The 21523-nt window shown below is 43.6% G+C and overlaps 1 protein-coding gene across 1 annotated transcript in view; it reads right to left on the minus strand.

Moving 5' to 3' along the window:
- Positions 1-7964: 7964 nt before the first annotated feature.
- LOC143975957 (uncharacterized) overlaps positions 7965-21523 on the minus strand; it is a 55587-nt gene continuing 42028 nt past the window's right edge. The window contains 1 exon segment of the mRNA XM_077478485.1: positions 7965-11787. Coding sequence (XP_077334611.1) covers positions 9595-11787 — 2193 coding nt within the window. The 3' untranslated portion in view covers positions 7965-9594.

The following is a 21523-nucleotide window of genomic DNA, read 5'->3' on the forward strand; positions in this document are numbered from 1 at the left end:
TACAAAACGCAGATATGTGCGATTTACAGGTTTTAGATATGTGCAATTTACAGAATGCGATTTACAGGTTGTAGATATGTGCGATTTGCAGGTTGTAGATATGTGCGATTTACAGAATGCATTTTACAGAATGCAGATATGTGAGATTTACAGAATGCAGATATGTGCTATTTGCAGGTTGTAGATATGTGCGATTTACAGGTTGTAGATATGTGCAATTTACAGGTTGTACATATGTGTGATTCCCTGGTTGTAGATATGTGCGATTTACAAAACGCAGATATGTGCGCTTTACAAAATGCGATTTACCGGTTGTAGATATATGCGTTTTTCAAAACGCAGATATATGCAATTTACAGAATGCAATTTACAGGTTGTAGATATGTGCGATTTACTGAATGCAGATATTTGCGATTTGCAGGTTGTAGATATGTGCGATTTACAGGTTGCAGATATGTGCGATTTACAGGTTGTAGATATATGCGATTTGAAAAATGCAGATATGTGCGATTTACAGGTTTTAGATATGTGCAATTTACAGAATGCGATTTACAGAATGCAGATATGTGCGATTTACAGGTTGTAGATATGTGCGATTTACAGAATGCGATTTACAGGTTGTAGATATGTGCGATTTGCAGGTTGTAGATATGTGCAATTTACAGAATGCGATTTACAGAATGCAGATATGTGAGATTTACAGAATGCAGATATGTGAAATTTGCAGGTTGTAGATATGTGCAATTTACAGGTTGTAGATATGTGCAATTTACAGGTTGTACATATGTGCGATTTGCTGGTTGTAGATATGTGCGATTTACAAAATGCAGATATGTGCGCTTTACAAAATGCGATTTACAGATTGTAGATATATGCGATTTTCAAAACGCAGATATATGCAATTTACAGAATGTGATTTGCAGGTTGTATATATGTGCGATTTACAGAATGCAGATATGTGCGATTTGCAGGTTGTAGATATGTGCAATTTACAGAATGCGATTTACAGAATGCATATATGTGCGATTTACAGAAAGCGATTTACAGAATGCAGATATGTGCGATTTGCAGGTTGTAGATGTTTGATTTACAGGTTGTAGATATGTGCGATTTGCAGGTTGTAGATATGTGCGATTTAAAAATGCAGATATGTGCAATTTACAGAATGCGATTTACATGTTGTACGTATATATGCGCTTTACAAAATGCAGATATGTGCGATTTGCAGAATGTAATTTACAGGTTGTAGACATGTTTAATTTACAGGTTGTAGATATGTGCGATTTACAGAATGCAGATATGTGCGATTTACAGGTTGTAGATATGTGCAATTTACAGGTTGTAGATATGTGCAATTTACAGGTTGTAGATATGTGCGATTTATAGGTTGAAGAAATGTGCGATTTACAAAATGCGATTTACCGGTTGCAGATTTACAAAAAAGGAGATATATGCGATTTACAGGTTGTAGATATGTGCGATTTACAGAATGCAGATATTTGCAATTTACAGGTTGCAGATATGTGCGATTTACAGAATGCGATTAACAGGTTGTAGATATGTGCGATTTACAGGTTGTAGATACATGCGATTCACAAAACGCAGATATGTACGATTTACAGGTTGTAGATATGTGCGATTTACAGAATGCAGATATGTGCGATTTGCAGGTTGTAGATATGTGCAATTTACAGGTTGTAGATATGTGCGATTTATAGGTTGAAGATATGTGCGATTTACAAAATGCGATTTACCGGTTGCAGATATATGCGATTTACAAAACGCAGATATGTGCGATTTACAGGTTGTACATATGTGCGATTTACAGAATGCAGATATTTGCGATTTACAGGTTGCAGATATGTGCGATTTACAGAATGCGATTTACAGGTTGTAGATATGTGCGATTTACAGGTTGTAGATATGTGCGATTTACAGGTTGTAGATACATGCGATTTACAAAACTCAGATATGTGTGATTTACAGGTTGTAGATATGTGCGATTTACAGAATGCGATTTACAGAATACAGATATGTGCGATTTACAGGTTGCAGATACATGCGATTTACAAAACACAGATATGTGCGATTTACAGGTTGTAGATATGTGCGATTTACAGAATGCAGATATGTGTGATTTACAGGTTGTAGATATGTGCGATTTACAGTGCGATTTACAGGTTGTAGATATGTGTGATTTACAAAACGCAGATATGTGCGGTTTACAGAATGCGATTTACAGGTTGTAGATATGTTTGATTTACAGGTTGTAGATATGTGCAATTTACAGAATGCAGATATGTGCGATTTGCAGGTTGTAGATATGTACAACTTACAGGTTGTAGATATGTGCGATTTATATGTTGAAGATATGTGCAAATTACAAAATGCGATTTACCAGTTGCAGATATATGCAATTTACAAAATGCAGATATGTGCGATTTACAGGTTGTAGATATGTGCGATTTACAGAATGCAGATATTTGCGATTTACAGGTTGCAGATATGTGAGATTTACAGAATGCGATTTGCAGGTTGTAGATATGTGCGATTTACAGGTTGTAGATATGTGCGATTTACAGAATGCAGATATGTGCGATTTACAGGTTGTAGATATGTGCGATTTACAGAATGCAGAGATGTGCGATTTACAGGTTGTAGATATGTGCGATTTACAGGTTGTAGATATGTGCGATTTACAAAATGCAGATATGTGCGATTTACAGGTTGTAGATATGTGCGATTTACAAAATGCAGATATGTGCGATTTACAGGTTGTAGATATGTGCGATTTACAGAATGCAGAGATGTGCGATTTACAGGTTGCAGATACATGCGATTTACAAAACGCAGATATGTGCAATTTACAGGTTGTAGATATGTGCGATTTACAGAATGCAGATATGTGTTATTTACAGGTTGTAGATATGTGTGATTTACAGAATGCGATTTACAGGTTGTAGATATGTGTGATTTACAAAACGCAGATATGTGCGGTTTACAGAATGCGATTTACAGGTTGTAGATATGTGCAATTTACAGAATGTAGATATGTGCAATTCGCTGGTTGTAGATATGTGCGATTTACAAAACGCAGATATATGTGATTTACAGAATGCGATTTACAGGTTGTAGATATGTGGGATTTACAGAATGCAGATACAGTATATGGGGTTCCTCTAAACCATGAATACAAAAACACACGTTATTTCTCCCCTGAATTAAATGGGGGTTTGGGGCGTCCTAACTTTACGCAGTACTATAAGGCAGCACATTGGGCGAGTCTCACTAAATATCGAAAAAAATAAAAGATGGATTCCCCCCGTGGGGGTTTTTCAGCAGCAATGAGGAAGCAAGTGAATTCCTAAAAGTGTTTTTATTGGTGACACACTAATCATACAATGTACAGTGCGCACAGGAATGTAACATATGAGCTCTGCTGTACAGCAAGCAGAAGGTTTTTTTCTACAGATATATGAAGATGAGAGGTGTTCAGCGTTATCTTAAATCAATATCCTGCGTTCTTCTACCTCTGACCAATAATACATATTTACCCTTTTTAACAGAGAAATCCTTTCCGCATAAAGCAGAGTTTTTACTCTCGGCAGTCTCAGACCTTCTTCCTGAGCATGAATCCAGAAGTCGCTATATTGACGCCCGCCCCACCCTCTCCCACCAAAGTGTGGGGGCAGGGGGACCAGTCAGACTGGGGGGCCCCACCGGCTGGCAAGAGGTGCCAGTGTTATGGTGCCCACCACAGCAGCAATCAAAGACGCCTGCTACTAGAGGAGCAAAAGCACCTGAAAGTGACAATCCACATATTAGAATTTGTATTATTAATGGACGCCACTAACATCTTCATTTATGGTGAATATAAGGACGGGGGAGGGAGCAAGGCATTGATTATGGCAAATAATCTTAATAAACATATTGAACTTTTATTTATATTTAGTTGAATCAATCAATATAATGCTATTTAAAAACAAATAAAAAAATAAATGAAAAGTGCATCATGTGTGACATTTTTCTGGGTCTCTGTGATGGGAGGTGATAATGAGTGCTTGTATTACCCTCATAATGAGGACATATCAGAATAACATGAAGGAGTGTTGAACGTGTGTGATAATGTATTGCACATTATATCTCTTATACTTTTTAAAAATGATATAGTATTTAAATGGTCTCTTAATTTATCAGCATAAAAGTAATTAATGAGAATACGGAGATTGGAGCGTACAAATTGTAGCTCTTATAAGTGGTGACATTTAGCGGATGTTATGGTGAACTGTGCAGACACCGGAGTCACCACGTGAATCCTGGCAGCCTGACAGGTCTCTTAGCTGAGAATGGGGCAACCCGTCATGTAACCCCGCCCCCTCTGACGCAAGGGGAAACTCAGGCTTCCCCAGTGACGTGCGGGTGACGCAGGTTTTTTTTTTTTAATAAAGCACTTTTCCCAATGGTGTCTGTGTGTTTTTTTTGTTTTGTTTTTTTACAGTTTCTTTGTGAAATGGAAAGGGTACAATGTACCCATTACCATTTCAAACAGGGGGGGGGGGGGGGTGGGATCTGGTGTCCGCTTGTTAAAGGGGGCTTCCAGATTCTGATAAGCCCCCTGCCCTTAGACCCCCACAACCATCGGGCAAGGGTTGTGGGGATGAGGCCCTTGTCCCCATCTACATGGGGACATGGTGCTTAGAGGGGTCACAGACCCCCAAAGCATCCTCCTAATGTTGAGGGCATGTGGCCTGGTATGGTTAAGGAGCGGGGGCACTCTGTCATCCCCCCTCTTTTCCTGCGGCCTGCCAGGTTGCGTGCTCAGATAAAGGGTCTGGTATGGATTTTTAGGGGGAACTCCACGCCATTTTTTTTTAAATTTATCATGGAGTTCCCCTTAAAATTCATACCAGACCTGAAGGGCCTGGTATGGATATTTGGGGGAACCCCACATAATTTTTTTTTAATTTGACACAGGGTTCCCCTTAATATCCATATCAGATCTGAAGGGCCTGGTAATTGAATTTGGGGGACCCCCACGCATTTTTTTTTTATCAATGACCTTCTCTGTATTACGGGGAGCCGGCAATTCATTATAGCCGCAAGTGATTTTAAATGACTTTTTTTCCTTCAGAAATGACAAATGTGCAGGGACAGTTCTAAGCAGGGGAAACATGCGCCCCTTCACAGGCATACTATACACACACCCCCAGACTTGTACAGGGTGTTCTGCGGCATTTCAATTTTGCCACAAACACCCCAAACTGTTCGCTGTTAGGTGAACGGGCGAACAAGCAATGTTCGAGTCGAACTCAAAGCTCATCCCTACTTATCAGCTTGTCCCACCTCCAGACTCCCAAATCCCTCATTGTAGAAGAAGGAGACCAACTGTCTCTATGTTCCCCAACAAGACCTTCCAAGGATCCCGAGAACAACAATTTCCTCTAATAACATCTTTCTGTAAAGTCCTTCTAGACAGAGAACCTGTTATTATATAAAGAACCTAACATTAGCATATAAGCACTTAGTCATGTCATCTCATCATTAGCAAAGCATATCATTATTTTATCCAATGAATATGTCCATACAGGAAATGTAACAATTGTGCTGCCCATAAGGATTATAGAGGTCTCGGGACTGAAGGGACAATAGTGATTGTGGTGTAGCGCCCCTCAGTGGCCTACTAGTGTTAGGTAAATGTAGTTTTTGGCCTCCCTGTAATCAGGGGGAGTGGTGATCGTTTGTTAGTGCCTGTTCTAGGTTCTGCTGACATAAATTTGAGGTTAAATATCTGCTACAGAAAAGAGGTTTCCCCCATTCAATGGGACTTTAAAGACTCAGAGAGGAAACATAGATTTATAAACTGAAGTTTTATTATAAAGAATTACATAGAAAAGGTAGTAAATATATCAGAAAAAGTACACAGTAATAAGAAGGGGGACACAATGGCACAATGCAAAATCACACAGTATCAGTATTGGTATCTACATGCAGAGGTTGGATAGGCATATTCAACGCGTTTCAGAGTCACTTGGCTCCTCCCTCAGGGATAGCTCTGCAGATAGTGTGGATATAGTAAAGTGACCCCAAACTGTCACTCCAGTAAAAACATCAAAGTTGTTCAACTGCCATCACATCCATAACCCCCCCATATTCCCACCTGGATGTGGAGCAGGGGGGGAGGGTGGGAGCCTCAACCAAGCGGGGGTCAGTTCAGCGTACACTGAGACCACCTAATGTGGATGTGCCTGTAGTATCCAGATAGGGAGCTGTTCAAGACAGGTGAGAAATACATAGGTGACCACCAATAAACAGAGGTATATAAGACACCAGGGGGCATCTGACACAGCTCTAATTATTGGACTCCTCCACCATGTCACACCGTACATCTAATGGTCAGCTGGTGCAGATCAACTACTTTCCCCGCATCCCACTGAATTCTGGGATATAGGGGGTAAAGGAACTTAGACCCTGGCTGGAATATTCATGCCTCTTCAGCCAATCCCTGGTCAGGAGAGTGAGTGACCAGCAGGAGGCTGAGAGGGGTATAAATAGGCTGAGGCTTGGAACAGCTCTCTCTTGTTCCTGGAGGAGTAAGACCCATCCTGAGGGCTGTGGTACCCCTGGGAGAATACCTGTGGGGTCCTGGCTACTGCTTGGGCTGGAGGGCCTCTGGCCTAGCCTCCCGAAGGAACTCGGAAATCTCATCTGAGGATCCAAGACACAGACACCATGTACAGAAGATGACTGATACTGCAGATGGCAACACAACATAGAGGACACCGTGAGGACCTCCCATGTGGATTCTAGATAGACATGTGCAGAACAAAATCATTTATTTAGTTTCCATTTGTTATTTACATAAATTTGTTTAGTTAAATTTGTTTAATTTGTTATTTTGTTTTTGGGATTTGTTTTGTTTATTCATTTTCAAATCGATTCAAAAAGTTTTTGAATTCAAACAGTTTTCTAATTTCCAAAAATAATAAATATATAATAGAAAATAAAGGAATACAATAGAAAACATATTTTTTTACTCTATTCTATTCCTTTATTTTCTATTCTATTTTATTCTCTTTGGAAATTTGGAAAACTATTCAAATTCAAAACTATTCGAAAACTTTTTGAATTTGAATTTCGTCCAAATTCTAATTTCGTTATTTCGGATTCATTTAAATTCGGTGCTATTCTAAAATTTGGAAATTTGGATACATCCAAAATTTCCGATTTTTTTTAATTTCTGAAATTTCTGAATGTTCTAATTTCCGATTTTTTGCATTTCCGAAAATTAAAAATATGGAATTTCAGAAATTCGGAAATCTGAAATTTTGGAAATTCAGAGATTTTTGGAAATTTCTAAATTTCAGGAATTCAAAATTCGGAAATTTTAAAATATCGGAAATTGGAAATTCTATGTTTCGGAAATTCGGAAATTCGAAAATTTGAAATTAGGAAATTCTAAAATTCAGAAATTTGGAAATCTAAAAATAAGAATGAAAACCCGAAAATCTGAAATAATAACCAACTAATAATAACTATCAAATTATAGGTATTGGAATTTCCTTTCATATTTGGCTGTTAGTGAACATAACACGTACCAATTTTTCCGAAGTTATGAATTATGTGAAATAACGAATGCCGCATCTAAAAGAATGGAACATAACGATCTAATAATAATAAACAACAATAAAAATAATAAAACCTTTTTATTATTATTAATTTGTTCCATTCTATTTGTTTAGATGCAGCAATCATTATTTTGGATAATTCGTAACTTCAGATAAATTTGTATTCGTTACGTTCACTAACAGACAAATTTGAAAGGAAATTCCAATAATTATAATTTAATAGTTGTTTTTAGTAATTATTTCAAATTTTACTGATTTTCTTTCTTTTTTTCAGATTTTTGAATTTTCAAATTCTGTAAATTTTTAAATTTTCGAAAATTCAAAAATTCAAAAAGTCGGGAATTTGATGGATGAAGATGACGGCCCCGGAACCTGCAGCTCTATAAATAAATTCCTCATGTTTCCTGTCCTCTGCTTCCTCCTAATGGATGAGTATTCCACCAATCACCAATCAGATCATCCACCTTGTGATGTCTCTGGGCAGATCTCTCACTTCTGATCCCCCCCACATATCTTTATACGACCTCCCCCTACCCCTCCCCCTACATATACCCCAGCATGGAGGGGCTCAGTGAAGTTGGTGGTGAAGGTGTGGAGATGTCGGATCGGGTCACACAGAGCCGCCCAGCCTCATAGTCCAGATTCTTGGTACAAGAATCTCTAATCATACCTCAATTTACTTATAGATTGGATGACTTCATCCTGTGGGTATTGCACCAGAGAGAGTGACTGTGTCTATGACCCATCCCAGCTGGGTCCTTCCCTACAGTCCCCCCTTCTTTGGAGCCCCCTCCCAAGGTAATATACTTGTCTCCTGACGTGGATCTTGCTTGCTCCATGAGGTGTGTACACCTGCCATACTTTTATCTCACTCTCTCTCCACTCCTTTCGCACAATTACTTTGTTTTTAGGTATTTCTTCACCTTTTTACACTGATTCCTACTGGGTCACCCCCCTTGTACTTATTATGCATTTTGCAGCATCTCACATTTCACCACCTCACTTTCATCTTCCCACTTGTACATATTTTCCGTGTCACGCACCTTTTTTCATTAACACTTCACACATTTTGCAGCAATTCTCCTCTCTTTCCTTTTTTTTTCCCTCACCTTTTCTCAAAATCACGGTGAGTGATCCCACCCTCGAGCACTTGGGACTAAGAGCGACCTTCCCCTAATATCTACAATAAATAGGTAGATGTGTAAACTTACACACACAGATAGACAGGCATGACAATGATAGGTTCATGCCTTGTAGATATTCACTTATTGAATTTTTAAGTGCATAACATTAACCTTATATTTATATGGAATTTTGCTGCAGGTGTGACCTGCCCCACCTTCTGGCCGCCAACGTCTGCACCCTCTCCCTACTTTATAGGGGTGAGGGGTTAGTGTGACCTCTTGCAAGCCACATCTCTGGACCCTAACCTCCTCCCTCGGTATTCGGCGATATTGTGGGCCTCGGGACTCCTTATATGTGGGGGAAATTGAGGCAGTATTTTTAAAAGGGAACTCCACTGGGATTACTTTTTCCATCTTTTTGGATGTGCATCATTGGGTAATCATATTAAATTATTAGGTACCCTTATTATAGATAAGTATTATTTGATGTATATATTTATAGTACCTTTGTTTTATAGCAGACCACTCCTCTGAAGAAGACCCCTGTACTCCTCTGAAGAAGACCCCTGTAGTGGGTTGAAACGCGTCAGCCCTATATACCTTCACTGTTGTCGTATTTGTACAGTGTCTGTAATAGTCGTGTCTGCTATTGCACATTCATTATTGTTTTCTATATTCTTTGTATTATTCTGAATTGAATTTTTTTCTAATTATGCAGTGCAGCTCATGTTTTAACCTATGTGCTATATTTCTCTACATTAAGAAAAATTGGAATTTTTTTTACATCACACCGCTATACATTTATTGTTTTTCTGCCTAAAAACCCCATTGTGGGGGAATTTGTTCTATTTTTTATGTCTGTTCAGGGTGAGCAGCAGTCTCCAAGCCCTTTGGGCAATGTGTTCTTTTCTATTGTCACATATCGTTATACAACCTCCCCATGACCCCCATACACATACCCCAGCATGGAGGGGCTCAGTGAAGGTGGCGGTGAAGGTGTGGAGATGTCGGATCGGGTCACACAGATCATAAAAGGAGATCCGCCTGGCCTCATAATCCAGATCTATCCTGACTCTCCTACTGGAGACACCGCGGTGTAATGGGGTCTTATTACCGTCATGTATCACTGAGAGATGATTACCATACAACCTCCCCCCCTCCAAACCCCAGGACTTATTATTATATCCAATCCATGACTGACCTCCTCTCCTCTCTATACTGGGGTAACACATCCCGACTATCCAGTACACTGACCCCCCGACATCCACTTCCCAGTAATGTCTCCCTGAGGAGAACCTCTGACTGCTCATCACCTGACGAGCCTCAAACCTCTCTGGCGTTTCTGGGCGATTCTGATATGATGTTGTGTAGGATGCAGTTTTCCTGTCATCTGATATATGTAGCTTATTAGCAGCTGTCCTCACATCCAGTAATATGTCTGTAACCCCTGACACCCCCGATGTTTCCTGTACAGCCCCAATATTTGATCCTCTAGCCTGGAGGTGTGAGTGTTGTATGGTGGGGGAGGGTTGGGGAGGTCCCCTGGATGGTTGTATGGTGGGGGAGGGTTGGGGAGGTCCCCTGGATGGTTGTATGGTGGGGGAGGGTTGGGGAGGTCCCCTGGATGGTTGTATGGTGGGGGAGGGTTGGGGGGATCCCTGGGATGGTTGTATGGTGGGGGAGGGTTGAGGAGGTCCCCTGGATGGTTGTATGGTGGGGGAGGGTTGGGGAGGTCCCCTGGATGGTTGTATGGTGGGGGAGGGTTGGGGAGGTCCCCTGGATGGTTGTATGGTGGGGGAGGGTTGGGGAGGTCCCCTGGATGGTTGTATGGTGGGGGAGGGTTGGGGAGGTCTCCTGGATGGTTCAGCATTGATGTGACCTTCACCCTTTGTAGTAGAATGTGGATAGACATGTGTGCCTGGACATTTCTCTACATTTACCCCAGACATGATATCAGATAGACCTGTGTGTAATGTGTGTGAGATCCCCCCCACATCCATATCCCCCCCATCATGGAGGAGTTTATCATGTCTCTCTCTGTCCTCATCATCTCCATCCTCAGTATCACACAAGTCACCTGTGTCTGATTCCTGTAGGACAGTCAGTGGATCCGTCACGTTACACAGCCCCTCAATGTGACGCAACTTCCTGGACAGCTCCTCCTTCTTTATCTCCAGATCCTGGACCAGATCATTGATTATCCCGGAGATCCGCTCTGCCTGCCCGGAGATTTCCCTCAGGACTCTCTTCTCCAGGTCTTCCAGACGTCTCCTGAGGTCTCTGAACAGGACAGTGACTCTCTCTGTCTCATCATCTGCTTCTCCTTGTACTTTCCTCCCATGTTCCTGCAGACTCTGGACTCTTTTCTCCATCTCCTCTCTCTCTGTCATCAGTTTCTGCAGAACATTCCTCAGTTTCTTCTTCTTCATCTCAGAGGCCTCATCCAGAGTCTCCACCTGGTGTCCCCGATGTTCTCCATCCAGCCTGCAGGACATACAGATACAGGTCTCATCCTCAGTGCAGTAATAATCCAGGATCTCCTTATGGACGGAGCATTTCCTGTTCTCCAGGGAAGTGGTGGGGTCACATAAGACGTGTTCTGGTGACTTGCTGTGGACTCTCAGGTGATTGTCACACAGAGAAGCTTCACAATGCAGACAGGATATGACAGCAGGTACAGGAGTGTGAATACAGTAAGTACAGAAGACCCCGGACTCCTCCTGATCCGGATGGGTGGACAGGAAATTCTCCACTATGTTCCGTAGTGTTATGTTCCTGTGCAGTGCAGGCCGATCCTGGAACTCTTCTCTGCATTCAGGACAGGAATAACCTCCAGACCCCTCCTGTGTATCCCACACACTACCAATACAGTCCCGGCAGAAGTTATGTCCACATTTCAGGGTTAAAGGATCTGTATAAATGTTCATACAGACGGAACATTCCAGCTCCTTCCTCAGATCTGCAGACGCCATCGCTGAGAGCAGAAGAGAGAAATGACACTGAACGTATCTGACACTCATTACCAGTTTTGTACATTCCTACACAGGGAGGGGCTGACACCGAGACACGTAGTCATAGGATTCCTTATACAGAGGAACACAGATAATACAGGATCTCACAAAAGTAAGTACACCCCTCACATTTATGTAAATCTTTTCTCTTCTCTTTTCATGTGACAACACTGAAGAAATGACACTTGTCTACAATGTAAAGTAGTGAGTGTACAGCTTGTATAACAGTGTAAATTTGTTGTCCCCTCAAAATAACTCAACACACAGTCATTAATGTCTAAACTGCTGGCAGCAAAAGTGAGTACACCCGTAAGTGAAAATGTCCAAATTGGGCCCAATTAGCCATTTTACCTCCCGGTATCATGTGACTCATTAGTATTACTATGTCTCAGGTGTGAATAGGGAGAAGGTGTGTTGGGGGGTGGTAATTAAGGTACCGACACCATGTTGGAGGGGGATTATTTTCTGTCTGTTTGGTTCTGGTGGTCCTCCTGACCCAGCCCTATGGCCCTCCTGGCTGTCGGTGTGGAACCATGCATCTTGTGTCTCGGGGTTGGCTAGCCCCCAGCAATGCAACTGAAGGGACAGGCCTGACTGAAGTTCGGAGCCTATTGATCCAAGGAAGGTCCGGTGCTGTCTCAACTGAAGGAGAGGCCCAGCAACTGAAGTACCCCAGGGGAGGACTCCATCAGGAGAAGGCGCAAGGCTGGCTTCTCTGATGGAGCCTGAAGACTTCGTTGAAGGAAGCAACCTGGATCAGCACTCATACGGTATCACCGGATCGGCTGAAAGAAACTGGTACCGTATGTTAGTTCTCTAAAAATTCATCCAATCCCTCAGTGACACTAAAGTGTAACTTGCAAGTCTGTGGCAGAGACTTTACTGAGCATTCTACCGGCTGCTAGGCCTAGCGAGAGAGGTCTATCCGAGGGGTAATTGAATCCAGTTTGTGGAGCATTGATATCCTCTGGATTCTTCTAGTATCTTCATGCTGCAATCTTAAGTACATGAACTCACCCCTAACCCTCTACCCTTTTTATTACGAGACTTCGTCTTCTTTTCTGAATAAATAACCCAAAAGAAGATTCAGTGTCAGTCTCAACATTACTTTGGGCCACTTTCCACGGGATCCCCAAGGCGGAGAAGCAAGTAAGTGAGGCAACGGTAAGCCCAAATAAAACCAGCAGCTCCTTTGGGGGTCAGTGCTACAGACGTATGAGTGCTGCCAGCATTGCTGCAGAGTTTGAAGGGGTAGGGGGTCAGCCTGTCAGTGCTCAGACCATACGCCGCACACTGCATCAAATTGGTCTGCATGGCTGTCGTCCCAGAAGGAAGCCTCTTCTAAAGATGATGCACAAGAAAGCCCACAAGCAGTTTGCTGAAGACAAGTAAACTAATGACATGGATTACTTCTAACCCATGGCCTGCAGTCTGATGAGACCAAGATAAACTTATTTGGTGTCAGATGGTGTCAAGCAAGTGTGGCGGAAACCAGGTGAGAATTACAAAGACAAGCTTGTCTTGCCTACAGTCAAGCATGGTGGTGGGAGTGTCATGGTCTTGGGCTGCATGAGTGCTGCCAGCACTGGGGAGCTACAGATCAGTGAGGGAAGCATGAATGCCAACATGTACTGTGACATACTGAAGCAGAGCATGATCCCCTCCCTTCAGAGACTGGGCCGCAGATCTCCAAGACGACTACTACCTTGCTAAAGAAGGGGGTAAAGGTGATGGACTGGCCAAGCATGTCTCCAGACCTACACCCTATTGATCATCTGTGGGACACCCTCAAACGGAAGGTGGAGGAGCTCAAGGTCTCCAACATCCACCAGCTCCGTGAGGTCGTCATGGAAGAGGGGAAGAGGACTCCAGTGGTGACCTGTGAAGCTCTGGTGAACTCCATGCCCATGAGGGTTAAGGCAGTGCTGGAAAATAATGATGGCCGCACAAAATATTGACACTTTGGGCTCAATTTGGACATTTTCACTTCGGGGTGACTTTTGTTGCCAGTGGTTTAGACATTAATGGCTGTGTGTGGAGTTATTTTGAGTGGAAAGTAAATTTACACTGTTATACAAGCTGTACACTCACTACTTTACATTGTAGACAAGTGTCATTTCTTCAGGTTTGTCACATGAAAAGATAGAAGAAAAGATTTACATAAATGTGTGGGTGTACTTACTTTTGTGAGATACTGTATATATGGACACATTGTTTAACCACTTGACCACTGGGCACTTAAACACCCTTAATAACCAGACCAATTTTCAGCTTTCAGTGCTCTCACAATTTGAATGACAATTACTCGGTCATGCAAAACTGTACCCATCTGAAATTTTCGTCCTTTTTTTCACACAAATAGAGCTTTCTTTTGGTGGTATTTGATCACCTCTGCGTTTCTTCTTTTTTGTGCTATTAATGAAAAAATACCGAAAATTTTGTTTCTATTAACATTTTTTGCAAATAAGTAATTTTTCTTCATAAATTTGGCCAAAAATGTATACTGCTAAATGTCTTTAGTAAAAATAACCCAAATTAGTGGATATTATTTATTCTGCGTGAAAGTTATAGGGTCTACAAGCTATGGTGCCAATCACTGAAAATGTATCAATTTGATCACAGCTGATGTACTGACAGTCTATCTCATTTCTGGAGACCCTAACAAGCCAGTAAAGTACAAAAAAAAAACAAATGACCCCTTTTTGGAAAGTAGACATTCCAAGGTATTTAGTACGTGGCACGGTTAGTTTTTTGAAGTTGTAATTTTTTCCCACAATTCTTTGCAAAATAAAGATTTTTTTTTATTTTCATTTTTTTTCACACCAAATTGTCATTTTACCAGGCTATTTCTCTCACACGGCGTATACATTCCACAAATGAAACCCCAAAATATATTCTGCTACTCCTCCTGAGTATGGCGATACCACATGTGTGAGACTTTTACACAGCCTGGCCACATACAGAGCACCAACATTGAAGTAGCAACTTCAGGCGTTCTAGGAGCATAAATTGTGCAGCCAATTTCCTTACAATCTATCACATTTTTGAAGGCCCTTCATATTTCTAACATAGCACGTACATACCAATAATTACACCCTAAAATACATTCTTCTAAGTAAGGGGTAAACAAAAAAGTAGTCCAATTGTCCACAGGAGGAGAGCCCTGATCCAGGCAGCAGGCAGGGACATGGTCAGCGACAGTGAATGGAATTGTCCAGGTAGCAGGCAGGAATATTGTCCATCCTGGGAGTAAGCAGGGACATGGTCTGAGTAGCAGGCTATGAAATAATGGGGACAGGGGTAGAGGCTTCTCCCGCCCAAATCTCTTTGAAGCCTCCGAGTCTCCAGACCCTAATCCGGGAATGAGAAAACTAAAAAAATTTTCATCCAGAAAACAATTCTGGAGCCCCTCACATATGTGAGACCCCTTTGTTCCCGCTAGCCTAGCAGGGTAAAAGACCAATCCAAGAGGCAGGCAAAAAACATGGTCAAACAGTCCATGGTCGGTTCCGGAGAAGGCAGAGGTAGGTACAGTTTAGCGTTAGGCAGAAGCGTGGTCGTATAACAGGCCAGGGTCGGTTCCGGAGAAGGCAGAGGTACGTTTAGCATTAGGCAGAAGCTTGGTCATATAATAGGCCAGGGTCGGTTCCGGAGAAGGCAGAGGTACGTTTAGCGTTAGGCAGGAGCTTGGTCGTATAACAGGCCAGGGTCGGTTCCGGAGAAGGCAGAGGTATGTACAGTTCAGTGCAGTGGCATAAGAGGTGTGGAGGAAAATGACAGGAAATTAGGTTTACCATACTTCCCTAATAATGTAGAGAAGTATGGTAACGGCGGAAGCATTCACCTATACAGAGGCCTGGTTGGGAAGGACAATCGGGACAATAAAACGTCTCTTCTAATTCCTCCTGTGGAGCATACCCGGCATTTCTTCTGACGCCTGTAGCCTGTTTCGGGGAGGGGGATTTTGTCAGGAAAGTGGCGCTCGTGGAGTCTGCTCACACAATCAGAGCGAATAGTTTCTGGTGGGCCTTCAGGGTACAAAAGGGCAGAAATAACTTCTTCTTGGTAGTACAGATAGGATACGGGGTTCTCTGTAGATTTTTGGTAAAGGACATAAGTGTTATACATAGCCAAACTGAAAAGATAAATGGACACTTTTTTATACCAGTGGTGGGATTTTCTTGTGGGAAGGTATGGTTCAATCATCTGATCGTTAAAGTCCACTCCTCCCATAAACAAATTGTAATCATAGATGCAGGCTGGTTTCTGGATTAGGCCGTTTCTTCTGGAGACTTCTATGTAGGTGTCATTATGGATTGTCGTCAGCATGTGGACGTTTCGTTTGTCCCTCCACTTGACAGCCAATAGCTCCTGGTTCCGCAAAGATGCCGTCTCCCCTCGTTGTAGCTTTTCATTGACGAGTTTTTGTGGGAAGCCCTTTCTATTGGCTCTTACTGTACCACATGCTGGGGTGTCTCTCCGGTGAAGATTGCGGAAGAGGGCCAAGCTAGTATAAAAATTATCCACATAAAGATGGTATCCCTTTCCAAAGAGTGGATAGACAAGCTGCCAGACCACTCTTCCGCTGGCTCCAATGTACTCTAGGCATTCAGGGGGGTGCAGTTGGGAGTCCTTTCCTTCGTACACCAGGAAGGAGTAGATGTACCCCGTGGCTCGTTCGCAAAGTTTGTACATTTTAACCCCATATCGGGCCCTTTTGCTGGGGATAAACTGTTTGATGCCAAGTCTGCCTGAGAATTTTACAAGGGACTCATCCACGGAAATGTTCTGTTCGGGGGTATATAATTGGGGAAATTTTTCAGAGAAATAATTTAGAAGTGGCCGAATTTTAAATAATTTGTCAAAAGATGGGTCATTTCGGGGAAGGCACTGGGTGTTGTCATTGTAGTGGAGGAACCGCATAATCATTAGGTAACATGATCTGGGCATAAAGGATGAGAAGAGTGGCATGTGGTGGACAGGTTTGGTAGACCAATAGGAGTACAATTGTTTTTTTTTTTGAAAGTCCCATTGAAAAAGTTAGGCCTAAGAAAATTTTGAATTCCTCTACGGTTAGTTCTCTCCACTGAAAGGGACGGGCATAACTAGAGCCAGGGTTGCTTACTATGTGCTGCTGTGCGTAGAGGTTGCACTGGACCACAATGGATGATAGTAAGTCTTCGGTGAAAGCCAAATGAAAAAAATCTAGCATTGAAAAATCATCGGTGTTCACCTGGACACCTGGCTGGGCGGTGAAGGGGGGGATATTTGCTTCTCCGGAATTAGAGGGCAGCCACAGGGGGTGTTGAAGGGCATAGGGAAGGCTGGCATGGCCCCTATTCAAGGTGGATGGCACTGCTCTCGGGGTGGACGGCACTGCTCTCGGGGTGGACGGCACTGCTCTCGAGGTTGACGGCACTGCTCTCGAGGTGGATGGCACTGCTCTCGAGGTGGACGGCACTGCTCTCGAGGTGGACGGCACTGCTCTCGGGGTGGACGGCACTGCTCTCGAGGTGGACGGCACTGCTCTCGAGGTGGACGGCACTGCTCTCGGGGTGGACGGCACTGCTCTCGGGGTGGACGGCTCTGCTCTCAAAGTGGACGGCTCTGCTCTCGAGGTGGACGGCTCTGCTCTCAAGGTGGACGGCTCTGCTCTGCTGGTAGTAGGCTGCGGCTCCACACCAGAACGCCTTCTTTTCACGGGCACACATTCCTCTTCTGATTCTGTATCAGACCCGCTGCTTGTAATGGGTTCATAGGCCGAATCCGTATCGGACTGAGACTCAGAGAGCTCCCCGCTGCTCTCGCTGGTCATACTTAGAAGCTTGTAGGCCTCCTCACTAGTAAAATATTTTTTTCCCATACTGGTGGCTGGTGAGGCTGCACTGCAGAGCACTGTGGTGACACAGGCGGCACAGGTGGGCACTGATGGACACAGGCGGCACAGGCAGCACAGGTGGGCACTGATGGACACAGGCGGCACTGATGGACACAGGCGGCACTGATGGGGCACTGCAGTGGCGCAGGTGGCACTGATGGGCACAGGTGGCACTGATGGGCACTATAGTGACTTTGGTGGTACTGGTGTGGGATAGGGGGCACTGATTAGCACACAGATGGCACTGGTGGGCACACAGGCGGCACTGGTGGGCACAGGCGGCACTGATGTGGCACTGCAGTGGCGCAGATGAGCACTGATGGGCACAGGTGGCACTGATGGGCACAGGTGGCACTGATGGGCACAGGTGTGGCACTGGTATGGCACTGGTATGCACTGTAGTGGCACTGGTGTGGCTCTGGTGGCACAGAGGTGGCACAGGTGATAGATGGCACTGTTGTGGCACTATTGTGGCACTGCTGGGCACTGCTGGGCACTGCTGGGCACTCACAGTTTCTCAGATTTTCACTCGATTGTTCTCCTCTCCTCTCACGCTGCATCGGTGTGAGGAGAGGAGACCGATGACCATTTGTGATCGCTCCGTCATTGGACGGAGCGATCACATGGTAAAGGACCGCTGCCAGTGGTCCTTTACCGCGATCCTTGTTGCGCCGGGTCCCGTGAACTCGGCGAGCACGAATGTTTCCCGGCATGCGCGCCCCAGGGGGCACGCAGGAACGATTCTCCGCGAGGCCGTTAATTAACGGCCTCTCAGAGATAGCAAACCGACCTGTAGCCGTTAATCAGCTATAGGCCGGTTATTAAGTGGTTAAATACTAGTTTTACCATTAGTATTAATTGATTCTCTCCACTAGATGGCAGCGTCTACAAGGCGCATAAAAGGCTGTTCCCAGCTTGACAGTTGCGTGCTCGGATAGAGGGTCTGGTATGGATTTTTAGGGTGAACTCTACGCCATTTATTTTTTTAATTTGGCATGGAGTTCCCCTTAAAATCCACACCAGACCTGAACGGCCTGGTAATTGAATTTGGGGAAACCCCACGCTTTTTTTTTATTTATTTTTTATCAATGACTTTCAATGAGTGTTCTCTGTATTACGGGAGCTGACAATTCATTATAGCCACGAGTGATTTTAAATGACTTTTTTTCCTGCAGAAATTACACTTTGTGCAGGGACAGTTCTAAGCACGAGAAACATGCGCCCCTTACAGGCATACTATAGACACCCCCAGGTACGAAATTTAAAGGAATATTACACTTTTATTGTTTCACTTTAATCATTATTAAAATCACTGCTCCCGAAAAAACTGCCATTTTTAAAACTTTTTTTGCATTGATCCATGTCCCCTGGGGCAGGACCTGGGTCCCCAAACACTTTTTAGGACAAAAGCTTGCATACTAGCAGTTTAGATTTTGAACGTTGGAGTCCCATAGACTTTAATAGGGTTCTAAAGTTAACACGAAGTTTAGGTCTGTTTGCAGGTTCTGGTGAGAACCAAACCGGGGGTGGGGGGGGGGGGGCGATGTTCATCTCATCCTTAGTGAGGAGTTTTTGGTGGATAAGAAAAACCTGGAGTTTCCCAGAGGTCGCAAAAAATGGATCGTTCAGAATGTTTTTGAAAAAATGGATACTGAACATACATTCCTAATGCTGGCAAACATGATTTCTATTATTGATGGGACAATAACAAGTTCATGGACATCCAAAAATGTTCATATGCCCAAAAACATTGCACCAGTGGAAAGGCCAGAAACAATTGCGGCAGTGAGAGAACATATGACGCGCTTTCCAACTGGTGAAAAATTAAGCTAGAAAAACTGAAAATTGTTTCATACTTACCATAATTTTCCTTTCCTGGTGCCTATCCATGGCAGCATACCTGTTATAAGCTCCGCCCCGGAGTCCTCCCCTCAGGATAGTTAATAGCTTATAAAAATGAACACCATATCCCCCCTAGCATTCTCCAATTATATCGAATACCAAGGGAGGGCATGTATGCAGCCATGGATAGGCACCAGGAAAGGAAAATTGTGGTAAGTATGAAACAATTTTCCATTTTCCTGGTGCCTCTATGGCAGCATATCTGTGATACAATAAATAGCTAAGACAAGGGTGGGTAATGCGTTAAAGGAAAACTTTTATTTAAGGAAATGTGAGAACTGACTGAATTGCCCTTCTTCCAAACTCCACCGAAGTGAGTGCTCCTGGGTCAATCCTATAATGACGCATGAATGTATTTGGAGACGTCCATGTGGCTGCTTTACAAATAGTTTCCAAGGATACACATGCCCTTGCCGCCCATGAAGATGAGACTGCTCTCGTAGGATGGGCTCTAACCGCTGGTGGATCCAACCCTCTTGCCTTATACACCTTTTGAATTAATTTACAGATCCCAGAAGCGATAGTCCTAGATGTGGCTTCCTTCCCTTTATTTTTACCCCACGGTATTATGAATAGTCTATTTGAAGCTCTGAAGGGGTTAGTGACCTGTAAGTAGCGTGTTAAAACCTTGGAAATGTCCAACTCTTGTAGTGTCCCAGAATGAGGATCTGTAAAATGTAGGCAGTGCCCAGGCATCAGAGAGAATGACACGAGAAGAAACTTTAGGGACAAATCCTTGTACTGTTCGTAACTCTACCCTGTCCAGGAAAAAGGCTAATGTGTTCCTTTTCCGCTCCCAAGGCTTGCAGTTCTGAGGCTCTCCTTCCTGAATTTATAGCCACTAGGAAAACCGTTTTAAGAGTCAGGTTTGAAAGTGAAGCTGCTTCTAAGGGGATAAACGGCTGAGCCATTAGACATTCCAGAACCAGAGGCAGATCCCAGGCCGAAAAGGAGCGCTTTAGTGGAGGGCGAATTTTTTTTGACTGCCTTAAAAAAAAAATTGTACAATGAGTGCCTCCTCTGCCCATCTTTTCTGGGTGCTCGCAGAAATAGCTGCCACCTGGACCTTTAAACGAGCTTAGACTGAGCCCCAGGTCTAATCCGGACTGTAAAAACTCTAAGATTACTGCGGTGGATGGCATAGTTGGATCTGACCATCTGTTGCCAGCAAACTGTTGAAATGTATTCCATATCTTAGAGTAGATGTAATTTGTAGAGGGGTTTCTAGCCTTTAATAGAGTTGAAATTACATCCGCCGAACAACCTAGGGTTTGGAACTTTTCCCGTTCAAGATTCAAACATGTAGGTTCAGCTTGTGTGGGGCTGGATGGACAAACTTTCCTTGTGCAGTTGTGGTAATATCGGTATCTTGAACGGAGGACATATTCTGAGGTTCATTGCCCAGGGGAACCATGGCCTCTTAGGCCAATAGGGAAGAATCGCCACCATCCTGACTGGCTCCCTTGTCAATCGGAGCAGAAACTTCGTAATCAAGGGTCTGGGAGGAAACGCATACGCCGTCTTGCAATGCCAAGGGCTTGATAGGGCATCTACCGCTTCTGCCCTGGAAGGAGGAAGGTGGGATAGGAATCTTGGTAACTTTGCGTTTGCTGGGGAGGCGAACAGGTCCATCTCTGGAGGCCTCTGCAATTTCATGATCCACCTAAACACTGCTGGGTGTAGAGACCACTCGTTGTTGTCTGTTGATGATCCGCCTGTTGATTTAGATGGCCCGGGAAGTAGACCGCCTTCAAATCCATCAGATTCCTCTATGCCCACAACATGATAGGCTCTACTTCTCTCAACAGCGAAATGCTGTGGGTTCCTCCCTGCCGCTGTATATATGCTACTGCTGCTCTGTTGTCCACCCAGCCTAGGACTTGTTTCTGAAGACGTTCTCTCAGATTCACCAGTGCCAAATAAATTGCTCGAAGTTCCAAGACATTGGAGACTATTCCCTCCGTGGGGACATCCCATCTTCCT

This window comes from Lithobates pipiens, unplaced genomic scaffold, assembly GCF_037356315.1.
Source record: "Lithobates pipiens isolate NorthernLeopardFrog02 unplaced genomic scaffold, aLitPip1_a1.2 Scaffold_13, whole genome shotgun sequence".
In the NCBI taxonomy this organism is placed as follows: domain Eukaryota; kingdom Metazoa; phylum Chordata; class Amphibia; order Anura; family Ranidae; genus Lithobates; species Lithobates pipiens.